Source organism: Episyrphus balteatus, chromosome 1 (assembly GCF_945859705.1).
Source record: "Episyrphus balteatus chromosome 1, idEpiBalt1.1, whole genome shotgun sequence".
Classification (NCBI taxonomy): domain Eukaryota; kingdom Metazoa; phylum Arthropoda; class Insecta; order Diptera; family Syrphidae; genus Episyrphus; species Episyrphus balteatus.
In genome coordinates this window covers 146,455,254-146,470,243 of record NC_079134.1, presented here as the reverse complement: position 1 = coordinate 146,470,243, position 14,990 = coordinate 146,455,254, and the positions used below count along the sequence as shown (strand labels likewise).

Sequence of the window (14,990 nt, the reverse complement as noted above, 5' to 3'; positions counted from 1 at the left end):
GTAGAGCAGCCAACAGAGGGACCCCTCAAGGAGGGGTCTTATCGCCTCTCCTATGGAACTTAGTAGTCAACGAACTGCTGCTAGACCTAGAGGGAGAAGGTTTTAAGGTTATCGCCTACGCGGATGATGTGGCAATTGCCGTATCGGGCAAATACCCACAGACACTTGCAGAACTTCTACAAACAGCTTTTAACAAGCTAATTCACTGGGCTAGAGGATGTGGATTGGATATTAATCCCCACAAAACGGATCTTGTCCTTTTCACGAGGAAATACAAGATTCCAGACTTCAAACTCCCTACAATTAAAGAGGTAACACTTACTCTATCCGATCAAGCTAAATACCTAGGACTCATTTTTGATAAAAAACTGACCTGGAAGCTCAATATTGAAGAAAGAGTTAAAAAAGCCAATGTGGCACTCTTTTCATGCAAAAAAGCCATTGGTGGCAAATGGGGATTTTCTCCTAACATTGCACACTGGCTGTACACATCGGTCATAAGACCAATACTTACATATGGGATGGTAGTTTGGTGGACCGCACTGGACAAAACGATAAACTTAAACAAGCTTATCAAAGTCCAAAGGTCAGCAAGTATGTGCATAAGCGGTGCGCTGAGGTCAACCCCTTCTGACGCCCTAGACATACTTCTAAATCTCACACCCCTAGACATCTTCAGCAAACAAGTAGCAGCTAGCTCAGCTACTCGTCTAAAAGCAACCTCTCAGTGGACCAGTAATCATATTGGCCACACAAACATTCTAAACAACTTCGGATTCCTTCCGGATCGTCTAGACTATACCACACCTCAACTGGTGTTCGATAATAATTTCCAGAATTCCATTCCCTCCAGAACTGAATGGGAGAACCTTAGTACTCTGGATAATGACTCTCTACACTTCTATACTGATGGTTCAAAAACCAATGAAGGTGTAGGAAGTGGCATATTTTCGGAAAAACGGAATCTCAGTCTCTTCTTTCGCTTACCAGACCAATGTAGCGTGTTCCAAGCAGAAATTCTGGCGATTAAGGAGGTTCTCTCTTGGCTCAGAGAAAACGTAATATCCAACACGGATATTCGGATCTTCTCGGACAGTCAAGCAGCCATTAAATCTCTTGCCTCTGTCTCTACAAACTCAATCACGGTCCTCGACTGTCAAACATCTCTAAGGGAGATGTCTGAGCAGTTTAACATTCACCTCGTATAAGTGCCGGGACATAGAGACATCCCAGGCAACTGCAGGGCAGACGAACTTGCCAAACTAGGAACAATTACTCCTCTTCAACCAGAAAGGAACAATATAGGAACACCTATCGCTACATGCAAACTTATGCTAAAGCAGGACGCTTTAAAGAAAACCAACCTCAGATGGACTCAGAGTAATACTTGCCTAGCTACTAAACAAATATGGCCTTGTATAGACTTGAAACGTTCAAAGGGTTTGTTAAATTTAAACAGAATGCATATTAGCTGCACCATAGGTGTCCTTACAGGACACTGTCTAATAGGTAGACACGCAAAAAGAATGGGCGTGTTCTCTAACGATTTCTGCAGAAGTTGCATGGATGAAGAAGAAGAGGAAACTGTTCAACATCTTCTGTGCACCTGCCCTGCTCTATCTAATAGAAGAAAACTCTATCTAGGAGAATTCTTCTACGATTACACTAGTGATCTAGTGAAAACGGACGTTAAAAGTCTATCTTCATTCATAAGAAGCACCGAGTGGTTCGGCTAGTGAGTCCCAACTTGCTAGTCTTTTGTGGTATCACAATGGATCCATAAGGGTCTAAGTGTGTCGGGTAATTTGCCTGACAGCCACTACTACCTAACCTAACCTAAAATCAAAAAAAAAATTAAAATACTTAAAAAAAAAAATTCAGAATCGCTCAAAGTATGAGCTTGCGTACAGAAGGTAACAAGTTAACCTATCGAGACCAAGCTTTTTGGTATAGGGAACAAAATATAACAATTAATCATCCAAAAGTTATTGGGCTACCCAAACAAGGCTGGTACTAAAATATTTAAAATAATAAAATGTCGTTGCAGTTTAAAAACATGTAGTAATTTTTTTTTTCTCAAAAATTATGTACATATTCCCCACTTTTTTGTAAATTGGATTTTGTTTACAGCATCTGAAATTATTTATCCATATACAAATAAATTTTAATAGAAAATACATTTAATAAAATTAATTTAAAATAAAATAATTAAAATTAATAAAAAATACAAATAAAATAACTTTAAGCTATTTAAATACATCTAAATTGGAGGTTATCTTTCATGTATTTACAAGTTTGCAAGATCATATATTTAAAAATATGTATGTATCTATTTGTTATATATATTCAGGAGCCCACATTAACATGCATTGACAACGAAGACACAGCCACTGTTGATAATCCTTTAAGGTCCTAAGATACCATCAATATAATATAACATTTATATATTATTTTATAAAATACTATACATCTTGATATATCACAAATGTACATTGTACAACCAAGTATTTTTGTATATTTTGTATTTTTTTATAATTTTTTGTTCGAATAATAACAAAAAAACACAAAAAGCAAACAACATCAATCAAATAAAAATTAAAAAAAAAAAAAAACTCAAACAAACACTCAACAAAAATCACAAATCAAAATAAATCAAACCAACAAAAAGGAGAAACAAGACAAGTTTACTCACAAAAAAAAAAATATATAAACAAAATTAAAACTGAGAATTAAATATTTAGCTTACCCTCGGTACAGTTATATTTATCAGCCCCCAACAGATTTTTTTCAGGCCCCATGGTATCTTTATTTTGAGACAAGTATAGACACAGTTTTTTTTTTTGCGATATTTTTGTTCGTAATTTTTTTTTACGTTCACATTTTTTTTGTTTATTTTTTTATTCATTTATTTAAACAAAAAATTTAAATTGACAAACATAGAAAGAGAGAAAGAGAAAAAAAGAAAAAAAAACATAAAATAATTAGAATATACCTCACCCAATGCGTCTAAAAGTCACGCGCAACGCACACACCACAAAAAAAAAGCTAACAAAAAATTCTATTTAAAAAAACAAGTATTTAATTTTTACATTTAAATTTAAAACTAACAATTATTATTATTTTTATTCTAATTTTTCTATTAAGTTTAAGAAAGAATGTGAAAAAATAGGTTAAAGAGTAAATGTGTTTTCTAAATCTAATTTAAAAAAAAAAGCAAATAATTGGGTTGCTCAGTGAAGGATTAAATATATAGATGGCGCTTCTACTTGTTTTTGTTATTTTTTCTAAGTGCATTTTTGGAGATTTTGGAAGTTTATCTATGTTATCCATTTTTAAGTTAAAAAAGTTGGTTACAATATTTTTTAAAGAAATTTAAGAATGTGTTTAATGTTTATTAAAAAATAGGAGTCACAGAGTGGAGCATTAAGTAGAAATTGCAGTTAAAAAAAATAAAATAACTTTTTTAAAACAAAAAAGTAAGCAAATTAAAATATTTAAATATTCAAAAACTTAAATATACAAATGAGTTTAATGATCTGATAATTTTTAGTAAAATATAACAAAATCTTACAAATTATGAACTTATAAATAATTCGTTGAATGACAAAAAAAACTTATATTAAATACCTAGAGTTTCTGACTTGCACCTTTGTTTGCTACAAAATTTTTAATGATTATTCTTGAAATATTCGATGTTGAAAAATGTAATAAATAACTTCAAATTAGCAGAGATTTTGCAGCCACTTTGAAATGATTGCTACAGTTGTTACAGTCTCGTATCTAATTTTTCTAATTCTAGAATCAAATGATTCACTTATCTTTAAAAAGCATTCCTTCAATTCAACCTCGAATTATTTTAGGATTTAACAAGAGGGAGTGGATGATTGGAGCGAAGATATAGCCTCTTCTAAGAAAATTGTTGCAACGCTTCGAATCAAGATGCGATGGACAAAAAAATATCGAAGAACATACCGAATCGTGATATAGTTTCTTTGATAAGAAATATCAACTTTAAAGGGTAGCTTTGGTAGTACAAATATCTTAATCAAAATCAAAAAAAAAGCAACTGAATTCGAAAAACAGGTACTTTTGCTTTCATTGTCATCTTGCTTTGACCAGGGCCACACCAGTATCAAAAACAAATTTGTGTATGTACTGAAAGATGCAGAGACCTCTGAAATCTCCGAAAATTACTTTTTTTCAAAAATTCAAACTTCGTCGTTTTCTCACCTTTAGTTCTTTACATTTACCAAAAATCGTTGTTTGTCTACCCTGTAGTTAAGGAAATATTAAAAATAAACAATTTTGTATAGCTTTTATATAACTTTCATACATTATCATTTGATTCTAAAATCCCAAAAAAACATTTTTTTTTTTTTTTTTTTTAAATTTTTTGACTAAAAATTCCCAAAAAAAGATAGGTACGCATACACCACTGGAAATTTTAAAGTGCCACTTTGAAAAAAATTAAAATAATTATTGGGAATTTTAGGGGATTTTGAATTTTTGGGTAAAAAACATGGAAAAAAGGTGAACAAACGAATTAGACAAGTTTGTTAAATAATCTTTTTTATCAAAAAACAAAACCGACTTCCATGGATCAAAACAGGGTTTTATGGTTTTTCTTAAAGTTCCCATGGCTAAAACTGAACGAAATTGAAACATCGCAGCCACCAGCTATCTAATACAAAAAGAATTATCAAAATTGGTTCACTCAGTCAAAAGTTATGAGGTAACAAACATAAAAAAAAAAAAAAAAATACAGACGAATTGAATACCTCCTAATTTTTGGAAGTCGGTAAAAAATTTTGGGGTCGCAGCTCTGGGTTCATGGAGTTGCATAATTAAACATGTAATTGTATCTTCGAATTAAAACCTAAACGATATTTCCATAATTCTGAATGAATAAAAAAAAGTCTTTCAGCATTTCTGTAGCTTATGAAGCCTACGTTACCAAATAAACTCCAACTATCAACTACATCAATGATTTCAAATATCAATATACACATACCACTTTGAGCTTCTAAAAATGGTTTTTAGAGTATTTGCTCTATTTAGAATTTAGAACATAAAAACTATTTTTCAATGTTCAATATTTTCCAACAACTGTTTTTTCCATTTTTATATCAAGCTTCTATTAAAAAAAATTATTTTTTTTTTAAATCGACTTTTTAGCAAATTTCTTTACATATTCTAGTAGGAAATTGAACGCTCTACAAAAAAGGCTTTCATAACTTTTTCGTTTATCTAACCGTTTAATAGATATTTGAGGTCCAAAAATCAAGAAAATCTTTAAGAGTTCGTTTTTTGTTCTTAATTTTGTAGCAAATTGAAAAATTATAATAACACTGTGATAGTTTTTAGAACTTTTTTTTGCAACAGAGCGGAGACACATCGATTCTAGTTAATTCGAGTATGCTGAATTCAGTGGTGGCAACCGTTTTGAAAGTTTGGCTCAAGTTTTCGAGATATTTCGAAAATAAAATCTTAGGTCGGGACTATTAAAATACTTATAATTTCGAATAATTAAGTTTTTTTAAGCTGTTTTTAGTTTAGAGAAAAGCTATTCCTGTATATAGCTATATGTTTAACACTATTCCAACCTAGATTGTGATGTTTCGGTCGATTACAAACATTTTATAAACAAAAACTTCACTTTTTCATGTTTTTTTTTTATTTTGTTGACTTTCAAAGCCTTTAATATGGAGGCAATTTGAGTTTAACATTGATTCGGGATATTTTATATTATTTAAATAGCATATCATTCCAAAAATGAATAAAATACTGCAAACCTGAAAAAGTTCACTAGTGAAAATTAGTCTATTAAGCTACGGAAATGTATTAAATAACACTGGTAAGCAAAAATAAACTTTTTTTTTGCCACAAGAGCCAAAATATACTTTTCTGAAGGTGAAAGGGGTGCTGAACTGGAATCCGAAGCCATACATATTTATTTGGCTTCCTTTTTTTTAATATTACAGTTATAAAAGGGAAAAAACGTTATTTTGACTGCTTTTATCCCGACATGATGTAAGTATATAAGAACGTTTTTTGTTTTTACAAAAACTGTTTAATTCATTAATTTATTTTCTGATATATCTTAAGCTTAAGCTGAAAATCCAAAAACTATCTTAATTTAATCTTAAGTTCAGGTTTTGATACATTTCCGTAGCTTAGTAGGCTGATTTTCACTAGTGAACTTTTTCAGATTTGCAGTATTTTATTCATTTTTGGAAAGATATGCTATTTAAATAATATAAAATATCCCGAATCAATGTTAAACTCAAATTGCCTCCATATTAAAGGCTTTGAAAGTCAACAAAATAAAAAAAAAACATGAAAAAGTGAAGTTTTTGTTTATAAAATGTTTGTAATCGACCGAAACATCACAATCTAGGTTGGAATAGTGTTAAACATATCAAGGGGCACGGTAGTGCCCAGCCAAGTTCTCTAGCAACTTTGGCACTACACCCTTATTTACAGGAAACAACTCAGGCCATTTTCGACACCCCTCTAACTTCCACACCAAAGATGCTAGAAATTTCAAACTCGCTACATTTGTTGAGCTAGTCAAAACCAAACACCTCACAAAATTTCAGCCTCCTACGATGAGTAGTTTCTGAGATATAGGGCTTCAAAAATCGCAAAAACCGTAACTGACTGACTGACTCACTCACTCACTCACTCACTCACTCACTCACTCACTCACTCACTCACTCACTCACTCACTCACTCACTCACTCACTCACTCACTCACTCACTCACTCACTCACTCACTCACTCACTCACTCACTCACTCACTCACTCACTCACTCACTCACTCACTCACTCACTCACTCACTCACTCACTCACTCACTCACTCACTCACTCACTCACTCACTCACTCACTCACTCACTCACTCACTCACTCACTCACTCACTCACTCACTCACTCACTCACTCACTCACTCACTCACTCACTCACTCACTGACAGATCATCAAAATTATGGAGAACTTCCCGATATCGTAGAAACTTGAAATTTTACACGGTGATAGGACTTGTGGTGTATACAAAGGAAAAAATCGAAAATTTGAGATTTTCAAATCAGGGGGCGTGGCATCCGCCCATTTCCACTGAATTTTCATCAAATATTATGGAGCACTTCTGATTATCGTAGAATCTTGAAATTTAGTGGAATGGTAGAGCTAGTAGTTTATACAAAGGAAAAAATTTAAAGTTTGAGAATTTCAGCCAGGGGGCGTGGCAACCGCCCATATCCGCTGAATTTTCATAAAATATTATAGAGCAGATCTGATTATCGTAGAATGTTGAAATTTGGCGGAATGGTAGAACTGGTAGTTTATACAAAGAAAAAAATTTAAAATTTGAGAATTTCAGCATGGGGGCGTGGCAACCGCCCATTTCCGCTGAATTATCATTAAATATTATAGAGCACTTCTGATTATCGTAGAATCTTGAAATTTGGTAGAATGGTAGAGCTGGTAGTTTATACAAAGGAAAAAATTTAAAATTTGAGAATTTCAGCCAGGGGGCGTGGCAACCGCCCATTTTCACTGAATTCTCATCAAATATAGAGATTTTCAATTCTACAGCCATACCTTGCAAAAAGTAGTGAAATCACAACAAAAACATTACTGTTAAAAAAAGAGCCAAGTTCTCCTATGTTGAAATTATGCTGGCACAAAAAGTATTGAGATGTAAAAGTGTACCAAGTTCTAAAGTTTGGGTTCAAATTCGTATCAATAAAATTTTGATTGTTAACTTGGCAATTTTTGAAATAACTTTAAAATCGGTAATTAAAAGAAAAATTGTCAAAAGAACAATCAAAATTTTATTGATACGAATTTGAAAACAAACTTTAGAACTTGGTACACTTTTACATCTCAATACTTTTTGTGCCAGCATAATTTCAACATAGGAGAACTTGGCTCTTTTTTTAACAGTAATGTTTTTGTTGTGATAGCTATATACAGGAATAGATTTTCTCTAAACTAAAAACTGCTAAAAAAAACTTAATTATTCGAAATTATCAGTTTTTTAATAGTCCCGACCTAAGATTTTATTTTCGAAATATCTCGAAAACTTGAGCCAAACTTTCAAAACGGTTGCCACCACTGAATTCAGCATACTCGAATTAACTAGAATCGATGTGTCTCGCTTCTGTTGCAAAATCGAACTATCAAACGCGGAAGACATATTCATGTAGGAAACAGATTGCTCCACAAAAAAGGTCTTTTTATGTTTTTAGTAGAAGCTTGATGTAAAAATGGAAAATTGCGAAGCGGAGGACCTTCCCATTAATATTAAGAGCTCATATTTGGTGTGTATATTCTAGAGGTGTCTAGCAATCGATTTTTCGAAGTATCAAATCAAAAACAAGAATTTCGATTTTTTTTTGACCCACCCTAATGTACATAGTTTAGTGAGAAACAGGCTCAAAAGATCCACACAAACGGTATAACTAAGAGTAATATGTGGATTTTGATCCACATTTTTTTGATTTTTCTAAAAACAAATTACCTATTCGTGAAAAATACCTAACCTACACAAAATATTTTAGTAAGAGGTTGTTTTCAATAAAATAATTCAAACAAATTAGTTATATCCTCCCTACCGAATATATGCAAATCAATCTTTTTCCTTAAAATATATGTTTTTTTTTTTGCATTATGACAAAATTAATACAAAATTTAAATTGATGACATTGTAAATTTTATGACACAAGCAATTTTTGAAACACTTTTATCAAAATGTTTAATAATACATTTAGCTGCTATTGGTTTTATGACTAAAATATTTTAACTGAAAGTTTAAATCATAAAACAAAAAAACATCTTATCAAACTTATAATTAATAAATATTTTACAAATGTGTAATTTTCACAATTTTGATTAAAAAAATTTAAGTTTTTATTATAAGAAAATAAAAAAAAAAAAATGTTAGTTCTTGTTGATTCTCACTTATTGATATACCAATTATTATTTATTTATATCGATCTTTATTGTACAAAAGTTTCGAATTTTGAATGGGTTTTGTTATTCTTTTTTTCTAAATTAACTAATTTTCTTTATATCAATTGAATGATTTAGTTATGTATATTATTATGAATTTTGTATAATTGCGCTTTACTAAGTGCTTTTTTATGTATGTACATAAAGACTGTTATTTATTTCTAAATTTCATAAAATGAAGTGAATTGTATGGTATTTACAAAATCATTCTAATATTTTGAAATTGCTCTTATTTATTGAAAAAAAAATCATAAATTTCATTTGAAAGAAATAATAACACTACACAAAATAGCATTTTGTTTTTTATAATTTATTAATTAAGTATATCTAACAAATTAAGCAATCTAGTTAAAGGTGCTTTTGAACTAATACGAACCTGAGAAGATAAAAAATTAGTCAAAGTTCTTGGTTCCAGTTGATTTCCCTATACAAAAAATTGTATAATTTATATTTATATATAATATTTTTTATGCTAAAATCACAGCAAGATTTGAAATAAATGCGAAAAATTGAAAAATCATAAATTTGTATTTAATGATATTACTGCAGAGTGGTGCCTAATAAATTTTTTATTTTTATTGATGGCAATGATTTCAATGTGATTTTTTTTTTTTTTTATTTCTTCTTGTGCGAGTTTTTTGCATGAAAATATAGATTATACTAAATTAAGAATTTTTTAAAAGTAAACATAAAAATATTTAAGTCTAGCAATGCGCACAATTTAAGCACAGTCAAATTTTTATGAGAAAAAACAATAATTATAATTTGGATAATTTTATTGTATCATAATTTTCTTTATTTGATTCTTTAGAGTTTTTCAAATTATTTTCCTTGAATTGAATTATTCTTTTTTTTTTATTTCTGCTATTTTTTATTCGATTGTATAACATACAATAAAACGATCTTTGTATAGCTTAAAAAAAAAATTAGGTAATGTAGAAAACTTCTAGGCACTTTCCGCTATCAACTGAGTGAAACCCAGTTACCATTTCTGGATTCAATTAAGTTTTTAGTCAAAGTAGATGTTTGTATGTTCATCTGTTCCATCATATCTTCTTAACCACTTATCCGTTTTTGACGAATGAGGTATCGATGGAAGCGTCTTGTTTTTCTGCTAGTTTAAAGCTATATGATTTTAAATTTAAGTGAATATTACGCTTAATTTAAGAGTAACCGGCTTTTGAGTTTTGAATTTATTTTTATTTTTGTGTTCAACCATTGATGTGCGCAACAAGATATTAATGCTTTTTATGATGATACCTGAAGAATCTATATTTTTATATCCCTTCAACTTCATCACAGTCACCGTGAGGCTCCTAAACCATCAACAATAGCTTGTTGCCTTTTATAGAAAGATTATGTGGCTTTGAAGTCTATAACGATGACGATGATGTATGTAGTTGAAAAGATTTTGTGGGAATTAAAACCCCTTTTACCCATTATTTCAACAAAAAGGCTTTCAATCTTGAACAAAACATAAAAAACAGTGACTTCTAACTTCAACATCAACGTTGTCCTCTATTTCCCTACAAAAACATTGAAAAAAAATAAACAAAAAAAAAATATACCCAGAAAATTTGTTATCTCCCAGAACCCAGCAGTTCCAGTGTGTGTTTTTCAATTTTTGTTTCCTTTTTCCAGATAAAAAAATGAACACAAACAAAACTCTACTCAAGTGTATGGTGTATGAAAAAGTACTCTAAGAACATTATTTCACACATTTCGCGCGGCAGTACATCATGAAAAATTCATTTTTTTTATGCCATAAAAGCCACAAAGCACATTATTCGCCAATTCATCTCGCGGCTTACAACCACAACAAAAAAATAAGTTACAAGAGATAAGGTAGGTACATGATGTGTTTGTGCTCCTGTCAAAATGATATTTTCTCCACCCATCACCCATCTCCTCCTGATAATTTTGATACCTTTGAAAAATTAAATCGAACAAGAAGAAAATATTCAAAAATTAAATTTTCAAAAACGTCTAACTACACCTCCTATAGAAAATAGATGACATACAAAAACCACTCACTTGCACACACACGACACATCACTCTTAATAATTTTTCATTTGTTTTCCCTTGACGGCGATGTTCTTCATTCATGTTTCACAGCCTTCAACCTTTCGTTTCTATTCTATATTTCTATATATAAAACCACAAACAAGAGTGATAAGAATTTGTAATTTTCAAAAAACCCTTTTCACTCTTCCTCACCATCACGAAAAGAACATCAGGGACAATACAACATTTTGGTTAGGAGAGGTTGATGGTGTATTCACATGTATGGGTCGTTCGATTTTCTCAACCGAAAACTCTTTCTCTTTATAGTTTTGGGAATACATTATAGCATCTATATCTATTCGCGCCGCCCTTCGTGTCCTTTTCAGAAGAGAAAACAGTGACAATTTTGTGTTCAACAAGGCATAAAATAGGGTAAAATGGGATAAAATGACACATGGAGAAAACTGAAAAGAACAAATTTCTCAGGTTCTAGAAAATTTATTTCGAAGAAAATTGATTTAGGTTTTCTAATAAAAGCCAAAAAGTTTGATTTAGGTATATGATTTATTTTTTGTAGGGTGAATAGGATAAATAGCTAATAGAGAAAACTTGAAAATACGAATTTTTTAATTTAAAAAAATATTTGAAAAGATGACTAGCTGTCGTTTTTATAAAATCGATAAAGTCTAATTTAAATGATTTTTTGTAGGGTGAATAGGGTAAAATGGCTTATGGTGAAAATTGCAAATTATGAATTTCCCAAATTCTACTAATGTAATGAAAGATTGATTTTAGTTTTCTAATAAAAGCCGGAAAGTCTGATTTATATGATTTTTCTGTAGGGTAAATTGGGTGAAATGGCTTATGGGGAAAACTGAAAAGTACAAATTTCTCAATTTAAAAAAAAAATTTAAAGAAAATTAGTTTTTTTTCTAATAAAATCGATAAATACTAATTTAATTTATTGTTTTTGTAGGGTGAATAGGGTAAAATGGCTTATAAAAAAAATGAAAGGTGTGAGTTTCTTATGTTCTATAAAAATGAATTTTGAAAAAGACTGATTTTGGTTTGAAAATGAGAACCAGAAAGTCTGATTATATTTTTTTTTTTTTGTAGGGTGAATAGAGATAAAATAGCAATTTAATGGATTCTGGTAACATACATTTTGCAATTTGAAATAGGAGACTCATTTTCTTCTCTGATAACTTCTATGAGTTTTTGTAGCAAAGGAAATATCCACATTACCCCATTTTACCCTAAATTTCAGTGTGGTTCATGCTTTTGTCGCAATGAACTGGAAAAAGTACCTACTCCTCATGGAATATATCGTTTGAAAATTTTCTCCACATACGACAACAATATGTATAGTATCTATTTTTGTGTGTGGTATAACTTGAGGTGAGCCCTCTAGTTGAACTTTGAAATGCTTGCGAGCTATTAAACCCTCTCTCTTTCAACATATGTCCCGAATAAAGAAGGCGGAGTGTGAGTGTGCCTAACGCATATTTGAACATTTAAACTGAATGTGGGGTTAAACCTCCACCTTTTGCTTTGAAGTTAATTGAATGTGAAGAAGAACTAATTAAAACAGGTCATATCCATGTCAAACGAAGAAGGCTGACGATAAAGTGTCAACCCAGGAGTGTCTTTTCTTAGAATCAAATTATATCAATTTTCCTTCCTTACCCAGATAAGAGAGCAAAATTTACTGTCATTCTATTAAATAACCTTTGCATACCTTCGTTGAAAATGTGTGTACCTTACGACCTTGTCAAAACCGCATATAATCCTGTCAAATTTTACCCAAGATTCTTATAAATGCGAATATCCTTGAAATTAAATGTAACAATTTTGCGGTAGCTTAACTATTTCATTGTATGACTCAATATATCCAAAAAATTCCGTAACCCTTAGCAACCTTTTTAGTCTTTTGTGCGAATGCTTACATCAGAATTAATGTCAAAGGTGTATTAAGGATCAAAAGTTCTTGTTGAACAAGTGACAACGTAATCACCCACAAGGAAGTTGGAAAATTGTGATAATTGATAGTTCATTTTTTTTTACTGGAAATGAAGTATGCTTCATTTACTTTGACAAGTAATTAACATCACATTGGATTTTTTTTTTAGTTCTCTTCTCTTATAAAATGCTTACGATGAACTTTTCTTACAAATTTCAGGGCCGGCTAAAGGGAATTTGGGCTTGAAGTGTCAATAAATGTTCTTGAGAGGAAATGTTTCTTTTCAATAAAAAAAACAAAAATTGCTGCAGCGTTCTTCATAAAATAGAAGAACATAATTTTCTTAGAAAATTATCAATTTTCGAATAGGGCGACTTTTGTTTAAAATTTGAAGATTTCTAAAAATTCCAAAACTTTGAAAAAATTCTTAATCCCTCAATATTTTTATCCTAAACGATTTCGCCGAAGAAAGTTTCAAAAAGTTGTTCGAAACACGCGCCCTTTTAAACCGGGGCCCTTTATGAGTTATAGCATTGCCTCCTTTCTCTAGACGGCCCTGTAAAAATCCCTTGTGAATATTATAATTTTAACCTTTTTTTCGTTTTTTCTTTCGATTCAATAAATTTCTATCGAAACAAGAAAAGCAATATCTCTTTTATGAAGAGTCATTAAGGATATAACATTAACTGGTTTCAAGTCCAAAAGTTCTAAAGGATATTCTCTCTCCCCGAGGCTTCTTTTGAAGGTCAATATTTCTGTACCTACTAATTTATATTTTTTTTTTTTTTTGAAATGTTTTTTGATGGAATTTTTAATTTATTTATCTGTCAAAAATTTTAAAAGTGTTGTCTTCTATAATAATTGGATTTCTTTTTCTACTCCTTCTTTTGAGTAATCGACTACATGGGGAGTTGATTATATCCTAGATTATTTCAAAATTATTTATTCTTATAAAAATTTACAGGAAACGGTTTTTTGTAATTAAAAGTTTTTTTGAAGAAAAAATACGTGATTATATTAAATTGATGATTTTGAAAAAAGAAAAACATAGTAACCGGGTAATAGATGAATTTCTTGAGAGATAAATTAAAAGAAAATGGTGGATACAAAATGATACATCATATCAATGAAAGTGTAGGAACGATGGAAACCAATTTATTTAAGGATTCTTCTATAGGTAAGTTCATGTCAATTGTGATAAAAGAGATAATATTGGATGTATAGAATTTGAAATGGATGACAGTAGTATCAATTTCTCACGTGGTTAGACAGTGTGATATAATGAAGGAAGGATTTTTTTTGTAGATTGGTTTTTTGTATGTCAACATGAGAATGTAAAAGACATATTGAAAGAAATAATAGTTTAGACGAAAAAAAAAACAATCTCCAGTTTTGATTTCCCATTATTTTAAGTTTTTATAAAAAAAAATAAAATTTCAAAAATATTTTATTGAAAATTAAAAAAAAATATATTTTCATAAAATTCACCACAAATGTGAAAAAGAACGAGTTTTTGTGTTGTTTTAATTTAAACGCAATAGTACAGAAAAAATATTGCAACGAGCTTATGAATAAGGCAAATTGAAATACAACTTCAAATCATTTCTTTGAGCATGTATCTTTTTGGGAGCCTTGAAAATTCCTCTTAAGGGAGTATCCCTGTCGATTTGGTAAAGTCTTTTGCAAGGAATCTATCTTCGTAAATTTTGGAAAAAAGACAATTAAAGAGGAGGAAAAAAGTAGCCCTAAAATAAATAGGCTCCAAAATTTAATAATATTTATGACGTCTCGAAATTTCATAAATCTTTTTATTTGCTAAAAATGTATAGACAAATACGTACACTGGTCTGCAAGGAAATCTTCCTTAAAATAAAACTATACTTTTTTTAAAGGATTTTTGTATGCTGATTCCGAATCCGAAGTCAGAATTGACCTAGCACGTCACGTTTTTAGATATTGCAGTTAGAAAATCTCAAAAACCCAGTTTTTTGCTGTCTTCGAAGAAATATTT

The 14,990-nt window shown here is 30.5% G+C and overlaps 1 protein-coding gene across 6 annotated transcripts in view; it reads right to left on the bottom strand.

The window, feature by feature from the left end:
- The window catches only part of LOC129907327 (transient receptor potential cation channel trpm), a 282,057-nt gene that overhangs the window by 153,348 nt on the left and 113,719 nt on the right, over positions 1-14,990 (bottom strand). For 2 of the 6 annotated variants that reach the window (XM_055983461.1, XM_055983470.1), the window contains exon 4: positions 2,747-2,803. The exons of 3 other annotated variants lie outside the window; for them this stretch is intronic. In XM_055983461.1, coding sequence (XP_055839436.1) covers positions 2,747-2,803 — 57 coding nt within the window. Of the gene's footprint in view, positions 1-2,746; positions 2,804-9,390; positions 9,439-14,990 lie in introns of all 6 variants that reach the window. One more of the 6 variants, XM_055983462.1, reaches the window with a different exon arrangement.